The sequence below is a fragment of the Martes martes genome, assembly GCF_963455335.1.
Source record: "Martes martes genome assembly, chromosome: 11".
NCBI lineage: Eukaryota > Metazoa > Chordata > Mammalia > Carnivora > Mustelidae > Martes > Martes martes.
In genome coordinates, this window is record NC_137899.1 from 67,216,734 (window position 1) to 67,230,593 (window position 13,860).

Below are 13,860 nucleotides of genomic sequence, written 5' to 3' on the forward strand. Positions count from 1 at the left end.
CAAACAGCAATGTCTAGGAATTCCACTCTCCAGAGCATGGTGAAGTTTATGGTAGACACTACCTAGTCAATATCCAGTGCCTACAGGAACTATATTAGTCGATTTGTGTCTTGCTAGTCGCTCCATTTAATAAAAGGGTGAATAGCTTCTCTCTGCCCCAGCTATTTTAATCTATGTAGACAAACCTCTCTGGAACTTTTACTTATTCTATATGAAGGAATAGGGAGGGAAAGACCCTAAAACTTAAAATCTTGAAGAGATATAGTATGTTTTAGCAAATAAAGTTAAGAAATAATTGAAAATGAGGTAATTCTCTAATTTAGTTCCTATAAACTGATAAGGTGAAACAATGTGGAAAATAAAGAACTAATGAAAACTTTTCAAACTACTTTCCCCCTCTCTTTAACATTACTTAACGTCTAAGAGAGATAAGAAATCTTAAATACAGCTACATTTGGGGAGCATAACAAAACTAATTTTTCAAAAGGAGAATTACCATTATTTCTCAAATAAAATATAATCTTGGGAGTCTGAATTCCAGCGTTGTTCTATCTCTATAGTCACGGCTGGTCTTGGTGCTCAGGCAGAAGCACCAAGGAGCAATGCTCACTGCCCAGAAACCCTATCACTCATTTTGACCAAGATTCTTAAAAAAAAACACAAAAAACCAAAAACTCACCAGTAGTATTTTCGTTGGACTCTGTTGAGATTCAGATAAAAATAGGAGGAACTTTCCCCTGCAGCCTATAGAAACATGTTAAGGAAACAGTTTAAGGTTTGTACTTAACTTTTAAAAATTCAGCTGAATACTGCAGATCATTCTACAGAAAAGTCATGTAAACAGTTATTGTTTTATAAATATGCTGGTGCTAACTGCACCTAATTGGTTAATAGATTAGCTACATCTGTTTAAGAATGCTGATTAATATATAAGATCTTTCAGTTCCCTGTCGGTCAGCTCATTCACTTCCATAATTTTCTCTAAATGTTCCATGTATCGGCCATGGTCCTGCAGGAAATGAGGGACCCTCATGTTTTCAATAACTGCCAATCCTTTCAAGCGATCCACATCTTCATAAGAGACCTGAAAAGAGGAAGATGGGTTCATTTTTAAATATAAGTAACATCTTCCTTAAGTCTTAAGAGAAACTTTATGGGGACTCTCCCTCAAATTACTTTAATACCTGCAGAGTAACAAAAATCAGTGGCTTCCATTCCTTTACCATATTAAATAAGAATGTATTGGGGCACGTGGGTGGCTCAGTAGGTTAAGTGTTTAACTTCTTGATTTCAGCTCAGGTTGTGATCTCAGGGTTGTGATATCAAGCCCTGCATTGGGCTCATGTACTGGGCATGGAGCCAGCTTGAGATTCTCTCTCTCCTCCCCCACTTCTGCATCCCTACTTTAAAAAAAAAAAAAAAAAAAGAATGTAGAAAAAAAAGAATATATTTATCTGCCTGCTAATACCATGACCATATAAAATACTCTATCTTGGACCTATACCCAGTTTGTTTAAAAATTACACAACTAAACTTAATACAGGTATGTGAGAGACTCTAAAACCTAAACAAATGTCCAGACTAAACCTAAATGAAAGAACCCAATTTATGTTAAATTCTCTTTGTGAGCTATAAAAATTTTTTAATTACTTATATAAGAAGCCAGTCTTTCATAAATATTTACATTGAGTTTATGGATGAAACTCTAAGTTCTATAAATTAACATTGCAACTTTAAATTCCAAAACACGGCTGGCTTTAAAAACTACTGTCTTCTGACCAACACCGTAACCTGATTCAGTAGAAAGGCTTTAAATAAAGAACTCATGTTCATTTATATTTTCATAAGTTTTAATTTTTTTTAAGATTTATCTACTAGAGAACATGCACAAGCAGGAGGAGGGGCAGAGGGAGAAGCAGACTCCCCACCTAGCAGGGAGCCAACATGGGGCTCAATCCCAGGACACCAGGACAATGACCTGAGCCAAAGGCAGACACTTAACAACTGAGCCACCCAGGTACCCCTTAAGTTTTAATTTTTAAGTTATTGAAATTATTTTATTATTTATACCACTAAGTGTAATGAAAATAGATTTGTTGTTGATACTGGTGTGGTTTAGTAATTTTTTTTTTCTTCCTTCCTTGACTGAGGAGACCTCTCCATAAATATGTCCAAGATATAACAGCCTAGGTTTCCTTTTAGATTTTTGGTGTTTAATCCATGTTTAGTTTATTTTTGTGTACTGTGTAAGAGGGTGGTCCAGTTTCATTCTTTAGCATGTAGCTGTCCAGTTTTCCCCAGCACCATTTATTGAGGAAGTGTTCTTCACTGTATACTCTGCTTCTGTCAGAGATTAAATGATCTAGGCTGTCCTTTACTGATGTATGTATCCATTTTTGTATCAATTCCATACTGTTTCAATTACTATAGCTCTGCAGTATATCTTGAAATATGGGATTTTTATACTTCCAGCTTGGTTCTTGTTTATTAAGATGGCTTTGCTATTTGACATTATTTGTAGTTCCATACGAATTTTAGGATTATTTATTCTAGTTCTGTGAAAAAGGCTCCTGGTATTTGGATTGGGATTGCACTGAATCTGTAGATTGCTTTGAGTAGTATGGACATAATTAAATTAATTCTTCCAATCCAAGAGCATAGTGTATTTTCCTACTTGTTAGTGTCATTTTCAATTTCCTTCATTAATGTCTTCTGGTTTTCAGAATATAGGTCTTTCATCTCCTTGGTTAATTTATTTCTAGGTATTTTATGCTTTCAGTACAGTAAGTGGAATTGTTTTCTTAATTTCTCTTTCTGCTTTGTTATTATTGTATAGAAATGGAATAGATTTCTGTATATTTTGTATCCTGTAACTTTACTGAATTCATTTATTCTAATAGTCTTTTGGTGGAGTTCTTAGGGTTTTTTTTTTTTTTAATATATAGTATCAGGTCATCTGTAAATACTGATGGTTTTACTTCTTACTAATGTGGATGCCTTTTATTTCTCTTTCCTGTCTGGCTGCTGCATCTTCTAGGACTTCTAGGACTATGTTGAATAAAAATGGTAAGAATGGAGATCTTTGTCTTATTCCTGATCTTAGGGGTTTTGAAAAGCTTTTGTTTTTTCATTGTTGGCTGTTGGGTTTTAATTTATGGCCTTTATTATGTTGAGGTATGTTCCCTCTAAGCCTACTTTGTCAAGGGTTTTTATCATGAATGGATGTTGTATTCTGTCAAATGTTTTTTCTTCATCTATTGAAATGATATGGTTTTTATTCTCTTATTGATGTGATATATCATGACTGATTTGCAAATACTGAACCACCCTTGCATCCTAGGAATAAACCCTACTTACTCAGGGTGAGTGATCCTTTTAGTGTATTATTGAATTCAGTTTGGGTATTATTTTGTTTAGGATTTCTGCATCTATGTTCATCAGAAATACTGACCTGCTTTTTTTTTTTTTTTTTTGGTAGAGACTTTGTCGGTTTTAGTATCAGGCTAATGTTGGCCTTGCAGAATGAATTTGGGAATTTTCCTTCTATTTTTTTTGGAAGAGTTTGAGAATTATATTTACTCTTCTTTAATTGTTTGGTAGAATTCATCCATGAAGCCATATGGTCCTACCTGTTGGGTGTTTTGTTTTTTGGGAATTCATTTATTACTGATTCAGTTTCATTACTAGTAAGCAGTCTATTCAAATTCTCTACTTCTGGGACACCTCGGTGGCTCAGTCAGTTAAGTGTCTGCCCTCGGCTCAGGTCATGATTCCAGAGTCCTGGGATCGAGTCCCACATCGGGCGCTCTGCTCAGCAGGGAGCCTGCTTCCTCCTCTCTCTCTACTGCCTCTCTGCCTACTTGGTATGTCTGTCTGTCAAATAAATAAAATCTTCTAAAAATTGAAAAAAAAATTCTCTACTTCTTCCTGATTCCATTTTAGAGAATTGCATGTTTCTACTTTTTATTTCTGTAGTACCAGCTATCTCCCCACTTTCACTTCCAGTTTGAGTCCTCTCTTCTTAATGAGTCTGGCGGCTAAAGGTTTATCAATTGTTTTTCTTTAGAAAAACCAGATCCTAGTTTCATTGACCTTTTCTATTTTTTAGTCTCTAGTTCATTAATTTCCACTCTGAATTTTACTGCTTTTTTCTTTTCTAGCTCCTCTAGGTGTAAGGTTAGGTTGAGATTTTGTCCCTTGACGTTGGCTTATATCACTATAGACATCCTTCTTGAACTGCTTTTGCTGTGTCCCAAAAGTTTTGGACCATTTTGATTTGTATACCCACTGTTTAGTAGCAGTAATTCTTCAACCATCCTGAGTTTATTATAGGAAAGGATGAGTAAACATAATAAATATAATACTGCAGTTGGTAAACACAATTTTCATTTGAAGAGAAGGGAGGGACACACATATGGAATGGGAAGAAAGGTGTAAAAAACTTGCAGTGTGTGATGTGAATTAGAACACCCTATAATTTAAAACAAATACATGATTTGCTCACTGGAAAGACACAGAAGCATCAACATTCCAGAAGTAATAAGCACACCTAGTACTTGTTTTCTAAATAACATTTTCACTAAAAGGAATCCAGCCTTCCTTGGAGAAATGTCTTATCTGAGATTTGGATAAGATGGACCCAGAATATTTTACTTTGCCAGAAAACAGGGTGGCATGTTTTTAAAAACACAGGAGCAGCCACTGGAAGGGATGAATAAAAAAGCACTTAAGTCCATAATAATACTGTTAAAGAAAAAGGAGGAGTGAAATCTAACAATTTGAAGATTCTATTTTGCTATTCTAGTGTAGTTAACTGATATGGGCAAAGATCATCAATGGATGTTAAAACCATTCCTTGAAAGGTTGTTAAAGAACAGTACATTCTTAGGTATTACCCCACAGATTACTTAATATAAAAAAGAAAGGTACCTTTTATGAGGGAGAGATCTGGCAGTAACTAACAGTAACTACTGGAATCTGAATCTTATTTAATCCTTAAACCAAGCCTAAGGAAATGATGACCTGGTGTGTTCTAGACTACATGCCACAGGTTTCACTCACCTTGCCCAGGGCAGTCAGTAGATGAAAGTCAATGGTCTCTCTGTACCGGAGAATTTGCAGGATCCCATCCAAGTATACCTGGTCTTTGCTGAAGCAGCCTGGAGGAAGACAAGAGCTTTTATTTTCTAATATTTAAAAAAAATTACTAAGTAATTGCTACTAACACATTCCCTTTACTGTAGGCATCAGTCCTGAATAAAAATGGTAAGTTAGAATTAACTATCTTCATAATATAAAATGCAAGGTTTTAGGTAGGACCAAGATAATGTGCAGACTGGTAGCTTCCTTTATGAATTTCTTTTCCCCAGATTCCCATTCCCCATAGTTAAAACAGCATTTTTTCTAATTATAAAGAAACATTGATCATTTAAAATATAGGACTCTTGGGGCGCCTGGGTGGCTCAGTGGGTTAAAGCCTCTGCCTTCGGCTCAGGTCATGATCCCAGGGTACTGGGATTGAGCCCCGCATCGGGCTCTCCGCTCCATAGAGAGCCTGCTTTCTCCTCTCTCTCTGCCTACCTCTCTGCCTACTTGTGATCTCTGTCTGTCAAAATAAAATAAAATATAGGACTCTTCATAACCTGAACTCCCATGTGCACGGAGGCACTTGGGGCAGCAAGGAGGATGGCTATAGCTCAGTAAGTCTCACAGGGGCAATGTGGAGATGGGAGTTCAGAAACTCATAGTTTTTAAAAATACCACCCCTCACCCCATTAAAAACAGATATTGACACTCTTCCTCCATATGAAAACAAGAATTAGAACTAGATTTAAAAATAGAAGAAAATAGGGGTGCCTGGGTGGCTCGGTGGGTTAAGCCTCTGCTTTCGGCTCAGGTCATGATCTCGGGGTCCTGGGATTGAGTCCCGCATTGGGCTCTCTGCTTGGCGGGGAGCCTGCTTCCCCCTCTCTCTGTCAAATAAATAAATAAAATCTTTAAAAAAAATAAAATAGAAGAAAATATGAAGACACATAAAGGAATAGCTCATGAGATCTGAACTAGTTAAAGTGTTCCACTTACAAAGAAAACTTTTCTCCCATCATGACATAAATTGTGTAAATTTTATAAAATTCTGCTCTATTAAATGGACTAAAATTGTATTAAGAAATTAATTTTTTTTGGTATGCTAATAGCATGGGAATTATGGAAAAAAGGTGGAACATTTTTTCAACTAGGTTCAGATCTCATGAGTTGTTTGCTCCTACTTTTCAGGAGGAATAAAACTGTCCTTATCAGTAAATACTTACAGGTAGAGAACATGGTATTTGGAATTGGCTTTAAAATACTATAGGAAAATAGGAACTTAGAAGAATAGATGACCCACAGCTAGGAAATGTTGATAATTACTAAGATGAAGTGATGTTTAATGAGGACATATCCTATTACTTTTCTTTTGAAATTTGAAATTTTTCAAATTTCAAATTTTTAGTAATAAATAGTTTTCTTTAAAAAAAAGTTATGTGAGACAACCTGGGTGACTCAGGTCATGACCTCAGGTTTGTGGGACTGAGCCCCTCATTGGGCTTCATGATCAGCAGGGAGTCTGCTGGAAAGTCTCTCTCTCTCTCCCCCTCCAGTTTTCTCACTTGTACCCTCTCTCTCTTTCTCTAAATAAATTTGTGAAGAAAAAACTAGACTAACATGATAGGCAATATGAAAGCTCTGTACCTTGGGATACAGAGCACTAAAATACAGACAAGCTGATCTGAAAAGGAGATGGGAAATGACAGACACACTTTTGATCTGAAACTGAGCCTAGAGTGGCTTTGCATACATGAAAGGCAGGGGATAGATGTCTTCTTCCTCTCTGCTTCTTTTCTCTCATGGTCCTGGCTCTCAGGTACCACCACTTTCATACAACCACATCACAGGCAATTCTTAATGCAGACTGGGCTGATAACCTAACCATCACAGACTGGGGTTATTTCCAAGCTTCATTTGAGTTTTACATACTTTAAGAAGAAAAGAATGTAATCTTAGAGTCCAAACGACTTTTAAATGAACATTTTCTAATTTTTGTCCTTTTCTCAAAAGCATTTTTTATTGCCTTATAATCTACTATTTTATTTAAAAAAAAAATGACCAAAACCTCTGTGGGCAATCTGAAGTCTTAAAGCTAACAAAACTTTTACACTTTCTATTACAGTAGCAAACTTATCTGAACAAGAAATGTTTGGAAATCTCAATATACAGCACTGTGCCTGTATCTCCTTGCCTCTATTTTCTTTAGAAAAATAAAATAATAAAAGTGCTAGAAATCTCCAGTGAAACTGACAAGCAAGGATCACAGACAGATGCTGAAACCATGAGATGAAAGGCTGTTGGGAAATAGGACTGTATCTATCACCTCAAAGATTACTTATTAAAAAGGGAAAAAAGGAAATGTATTTTTAGAAAAGAAAGAGCTCGCAATCCCCACCTGAAACAAGGATCAAAGTCATTATCTGTAATGGTGAGACAACTGGTCATGAGGTGGCTCCTGCTGTGTGATCTAGTATCACTTATGCAGTATTTTTGCCAAACACCCTTACCAGAATTTAATCATGAGGTAACAATCAATCACATCTAGATTGTGGCCATTCTATAAGAACAGCCTGGATTTTAAATAAAACTCAGTATCATGAAAAAAAGATGAGGAACACTGTTCTGTATTAAAAGAAGCTGAAGAGGCACAACCACCAATAATAATACCTGGGCCTTGACTGGATCTAAATTTGAAAAAAAAAAAAAAAAAGCTGTCAGGAATATTTTTTGAAATATTTGGGGAAATCCAAATATTATGTATTAGTTAAGATTGCTGAATTAATGCTCACTTTCTTAAGTGTGATAATGATATTGTATTAGAAGAATGTCTATATTCTTAGGAGATGCATGCTCAGGGGTTCAGGAATAAAAGAGCAAGTGTACAGTGTACTTTTAGAAAGTCACAGAACATTATTAAGTAAGTGAAAGACAACCCACAGAATAGAGAAAATATTTGTAAATCATAAGAGCTTTGTAACTAGAATATATAAAGAACACCTACAACTCAACAATAAAAAGACAACCCAATTAAAAATGGACAAGAAGTCTATTTAGACCCCTTCTCTACAGAAAATATGCAATGAATGCACATGAAAAATGCTCAACATGATTAGTCATCAGGGAAACCCAAATCAAAACCCCAATGACAAAGGACTCACAGAGAAGATGGTTGAGAAAGGATCCTAAGCTCACCTTGTCCCAGGCAGACCTAGTTATGAATGCCCATGTCAGTGTAAATACCCCAGAAAACAACCAACAGACTGGCAGAACAGACTCTCCACAGCTAAATGTAGAGAAGAGGTCACACTGAAAAGGGTGGGTAGGGCAAAGATGTGGTCAGAAACCAGACTGACCCAGAAGACCTATCCTCAGGGGAGGACACCGTAAGGATGGAGAAGGGTGAGAGGAAAATTGCAAGCAAAGAGAAAGGAGAGGAGCAGACCCTATAGCACCTACCACAAACATAAGGGACCCACACTGCAGAAACAAATCCCTATAACGTTTGGCTTTGAAAGCCAGAGGAACTTAACTTCATGAGTTCTTATAGTTAGTGGGGTTTAATACGAAGAACTTTAAAAATCACCAAGCTTAGATTTGGGAGAGCCAGGTAGCAAGAGGAAGTTGAATCCTTGCCCTTAAAGAGACAGCATAATAAAGAGCCCCACTGAGATACAGCATAACAGCAACATTAGGTAGGGTATATGAGAAGGAGATTTATGTTTACTAATCTCAGAGTATGTGCTGGAGGAGCAGGGAACTTCAGGAGACTCCTCTAAGAACAAAAGAGCTGACAGGTGCCATTCCTCTCCCTGCCCCAGCCTAGATACAAAGACATGTGCAAGAACTAGCATACTCTCCGCCTAGCTTGTCAACAGCATACCCTGCTCTCTCAGCCTACCCTTGCAGGAGTTCTCCAAAGCAGCTGCAGGTCTCCTCACACAGCAGACCCTTCACACAGCTTCCAAACAGCACACCCTACCCCTGTAATCTCCTGTGGATCCACCCCCTCCAACCTGGCCTCCACAGGAGTTTTCCCAGACAGCCGTAGGTCCCCTCCAGCAGACCACTGTGGATCTTGCTGGCCCCACATGCCCGGCCCCAAATACATAGCACTACAGAAGCTCTTCTTCATAAGGCCACTCTTCTACAGAGCAGGAGACAGATGTAGCTGAATTTCCTAACACAGATAGAATCAGAAAAAACTGGGAAGACAGAGGGTATGTCCCAAATAAAAGAACTGGACAAACTTAGAGCCAGAGCTCAACAAAACTGTTTATGCAGTATGCCTGACAGAATTTAATGGTCAAAGAGAACATTAGACAGTGGTGATAGCTGTACAACTCCATGAATATTCTAAAAACAACTGAGCTATATATTTTAATGGGCAAACTGTAGGTCAAGTGAAGTAGAGCTGTTTTAAAAATGAGAGCAAGAAAAAGCAGAACTGGCAAAATGTTAATAATTGGTGAATCTAGAGGATGGATAATATGAGTGTTAATTCTATCATTTCCATATTTGTTTAAGTTTGAAATTTTTCAAAATGATAACTGAATAAAGAATGCTAACAAAATATGGTTTGGGAAAACTAGCATTGACCTCAAGTAACAAAGGTTTAATTTTTCACAAGTGAGTGATTTCCCTGATTGGTGGACAAGGATGTAATCAAAATCAACAGACAACTAACCATAAGGCAAACATACAATCAAGGGACACCCACCTGGTTGAGAAGTATCAGTCCATCCCCTCTTGGCTCGTACACAATAATCCCATCTTGTATTGGGGTCCTTGACAAACTTTCCAATATCTTTGAAGAGTTCGCAAAAAGACATTTGGCTGGCTCGATAAACAGTGTAGTAGAGGAGGGCCGCCCTCCATAAAAAGGGGTCTTTTCTAAAAAGGACACTATGAATACTTGCCAGTCCTTCCTCTGTGGGATTGTTTGGCTTTAGCTCATGTTTTTTACGGCCAGTCCAACTGTTCCATGGCTGCTGAAGGTTGTTAATACCTCGAAAATAATGTGTGCCTATGGAGAAGAAAAGGCATGTGAAAAACGAGAAATGACATTTTAATTCTTTTCCAAAAAAGATTCTACCAATGGTTCTAAAACCAAATTGATGTGTACCTATGAATCAAAACAAAGTAAAAAATGACCTGACCCTAAAGCTTTTCGAAGGAGGTACTCTTGCCTTCAGAAGGACTGCATGTATCATTCGAAGAAGTGTGACTTTTGTACAATTTATTTTCTTAAAGAGAAGAATCAGAGACTTGATATCTGAAAGGAATCTCAGCATTCAGTTCCATTTCCCTTGGTTTCAGAAACACAGGCGAACTGAAATCCAGGAGTTAATCCAAGCTCAATACAGCTACATGGTACTGAAAAAATCTAATCTGAACTGAGACATTAATATCTTAGTTCAAATGAAAACTAACAATTTCATTACCTTTTGCCAAATACTGTTAAGAAAAAACCCATTATAAAAAGGTTTCTTTGCAGCTGATTTCTGATATTATAAGTGAACAAATGAAGGGCTACCCCTACCTATTTCATGCCTCAGCATTCCCTCCAGCCAGTGCTCACGTGCAGTGGAAACATTAATGGTCAGTGTTGGGCACCCATTTACCACTGTCATTGAAGCTCGGGAAAGCAGATCTTCAGTGAGATGAACTACAATCTAAGAAGAGGACAAAAATACATTTATATAAAACAAAATGCAGAGGCTGGGGAGAGGAAGCTTTCACAGGAAAAATGATGCAAAGGACGGTACACAAGCCAGAGACCACTTCACTGCGTGGTCATTCTGAACTGGCTGCTAATAAGAGGAGGCCACTGAGGCAAATTGCTTCATTATAATTTTCATTAAAAAATTCCCATAATCCCATAGGCTATACAGAAAGGGTAGTATAAGTAAAGAAAAACACAAAGAAATTGAACACAACAATTCAATATAGTGAGATCTCTGGGTGACTAATTTAATGAGCAGTTAAAATGCCAACAGCATCTCGTGTCACTCCCGATTCATACCTCACCCAGGCAGCCTTCTTTCATCATGTACTTCCGAACATGACTCCAGATTCGAGTTTTAGATAGCAGGCTGCCACCAGTGGCCTGCTCAAACTTTTCATAACTTCCATATTTCTGTAAAGTCAGTTCCATAATATTGATGGACTGTAAAAAACAAACAAACAGGGATAATGAAAATAAATAATCTCTTATTACTTGGAGATGAGTAATAAGCCAGTTACATTCTTAGGGATCATGACCTGTGCTGTGTTTATTGACTTCCAAATGAAACTGCAAGGGAGGTACCATATCTAATTCTAAACAGCTTTCACTCATTGTCACAAATTTTTATAAACGTCTCTACTTACAAATCCTCTTTCCCTTCACAGCCTAAGAGTTAAAGGTACTAGTGTTGTCATTTGACAGGCTGAGAACGCAAGGCAGAGGGGCTCCTTGGCTTCTCTAAGACCATCTGGTGGTCTGGCAGGAGAACTCAGAATGGAAGGTATGTCTCCAGATTAATCACTAAATTACAACTGCCATTTAGATAAAGAGAAAAATAGCCCCAAGTTTTAAGAACACTCAAAAGAAACAGCCATTCTTCTCTGATAATCTTATAAATCTAAAGTTTTCCAGGGCTCGTCTTTCAAATAAAACAGTCTCAATATTACTAAAAACACTTTTATCTTTCATTCAGGGCAGGGTACTACCTACTACTCATTCTTTATAAATTTTTACATCAAAAGAATATGAAAGTTAGGATCTAAATACAAATATGCAGAAAGGCAGACTTAAAAAAGCTAGAGATCACCAGTATCTTGGGAAAGCCACAAGGAAGGAAAACATAAGAAAAATGATCTTTAAAAAATCTTTTGGGAAAGAAGCTAGAAAATCCATTTTATGAAGTCTAGTTTCTGGACTACTGTCAGACAAGAAAAGATTTTCCAAACAATAAGCTTTAGAGTCAGACTAACTTCTTGTGTTGATGTCCCGGTTCTGTCCCTGCTCTGGCAAGTCATTTAACTTTTTACCAAGCCTTTCATTTTTAAATGGGGTAACAATAATAATGTCTACTTCATGGTTTTATTCAAAAAATTTAGTCAATCTTTGTAAAGTACAGCGTCTGGGGCCTAATAAGTCATCAGTACCTGTCAGTTATTACTACATCATCATTGTTGTCATCGGTACATTCATTCCTTCTAAATGCCACCACTGTGGATAGTATGCCCAACACAAAAACTAGAAAAACTCACACACTACAATTCAACATCTATTTCCCTGTTGGAAAAACATGTATTACTAATAAACAAGGCATGTGTCATAAAGTTATAACAAGAAATGGCTTCAACAAATTTGACTGGCTTTTGTTCCCAAAACTGTTATCAAGAAGGCTACAATTCAAAGTGTGGTCCAAAGGCTGGCAGAATTGGCTTCATATCTGAGCTGGTTTCAAATGCAGAATTTTACCCCCACCACACCTATCGAATCAGAACAAGATCCCCCGGTGATTGATGTGCATGGTAAAAAGGAGGATCTCGGAGAATTGGAATACAGCACAAAAACCCCAGATGCTAATTATTTATATGACAACTATTACAATTAAAATAAAAGCTCACAATTAAAAACCCACTTCAGCAGATTAGCAAAGCTTTTTGCATATACCAGTCTAATGATGACTAGTTATCAATGTATCAGCGTGAGAAGAATATGAGAAATCTGGCCCTGATTCCAGGAAAGACAGAAGTGGTACCTTCTATATTGGACCATTATTTAGACCTAAAAAAGGTTAAGGAAATATATTATAACGTGGAATTACAGGCTTTTAAGTATTTACTTAATTTCAGATAAAAATAGCTTTTCTAGCATATGCTTACTCACAAGAAAAAATGTAATTTGGTTACTATGTAGTCCACCCTTATCTGCAGGGGATATGTTCTAAGAGCTCAGTGGATGCCTGAAATTGCACTGAGTACCAAACCCTATGTACACTATGTTTTTCCTATACAAACACACCTATGATAAAGTTTAATTTATAAATCAGGCATAGTAAGAAGCTAACAGTAATAATAACAAAATAGAACAATTATACCACTATACTGTAATATGAATGTGGTCTCTCGCTCAAAATATCTTACTGAACTATACTCACTCTTCTTGTGATGATGTGAGATGATAAAATGCCTATGTGATAAAATGAAGGGAGGTGAATGACACAGGCAGCAGCATTAGGCTACCATTGACCTTCTGACAGACAACATGTCAGAAAGAGGATCATCTGCTTCCAGACCAAGGCTGATCTTAGGTAACTGAAACCGCAGATAAGAGGAACTACAGTGTTTATTAGGTAAGTTATAAGCAGTTTACAGGATTAATAAAAAATTAAATACAGGTGTCCCCTCTTAGTATTAGTAGAAGGCTAGTAAGTATTCATATCCATAATAAGTATTCATTCATATTCATAATGGGAAACAAAAATTTGATAGGGAATTTATACTGAGAAAGAACCCTATAAATGTTAGGATGAAACATGCTTGGCAGTTTAACAACATTTAGGCAAACTTTATACCCATGTACTAAATATTGGATCAAAGAATGAATAAAAATAGTGGGGTTTTTTGGGGGGGTTGATTTTTCCAACAAAATGATATACAACAGAACACCACATCCTTCATTTCATCTTGCTTACTGGCATCACAATAGCAACACTACCTGGGAGCTATACTGATGTTCCCCAAAGGTTAGGTTAATATGATGTCTTGTGCAATACTTTTTTT

General features: G+C 36.9%; 1 protein-coding gene across 1 annotated transcript in view; it reads right to left on the reverse strand.

The window, feature by feature from the left end:
• Window positions 1-922: 922 nt before the first annotated feature.
• The window catches only part of MATCAP2 (microtubule associated tyrosine carboxypeptidase 2), a gene marked incomplete at its 3' end in the record, with an annotated part of 126,820 nt that continues 113,882 nt past the window's right edge, over window positions 923-13,860 (reverse strand). The window contains exons 4-8 of the mRNA XM_080818434.1: window positions 11,108-11,251; window positions 10,625-10,757; window positions 9,803-10,108; window positions 5,062-5,159; window positions 923-1,084 (exon numbers count right to left, since the gene is read on the reverse strand). Coding sequence (XP_080674560.1) covers window positions 923-1,084; window positions 5,062-5,159; window positions 9,803-10,108; window positions 10,625-10,757; window positions 11,108-11,251 — 843 coding nt within the window. The remainder of the gene's footprint in view (window positions 1,085-5,061; window positions 5,160-9,802; window positions 10,109-10,624; window positions 10,758-11,107; window positions 11,252-13,860) is intronic.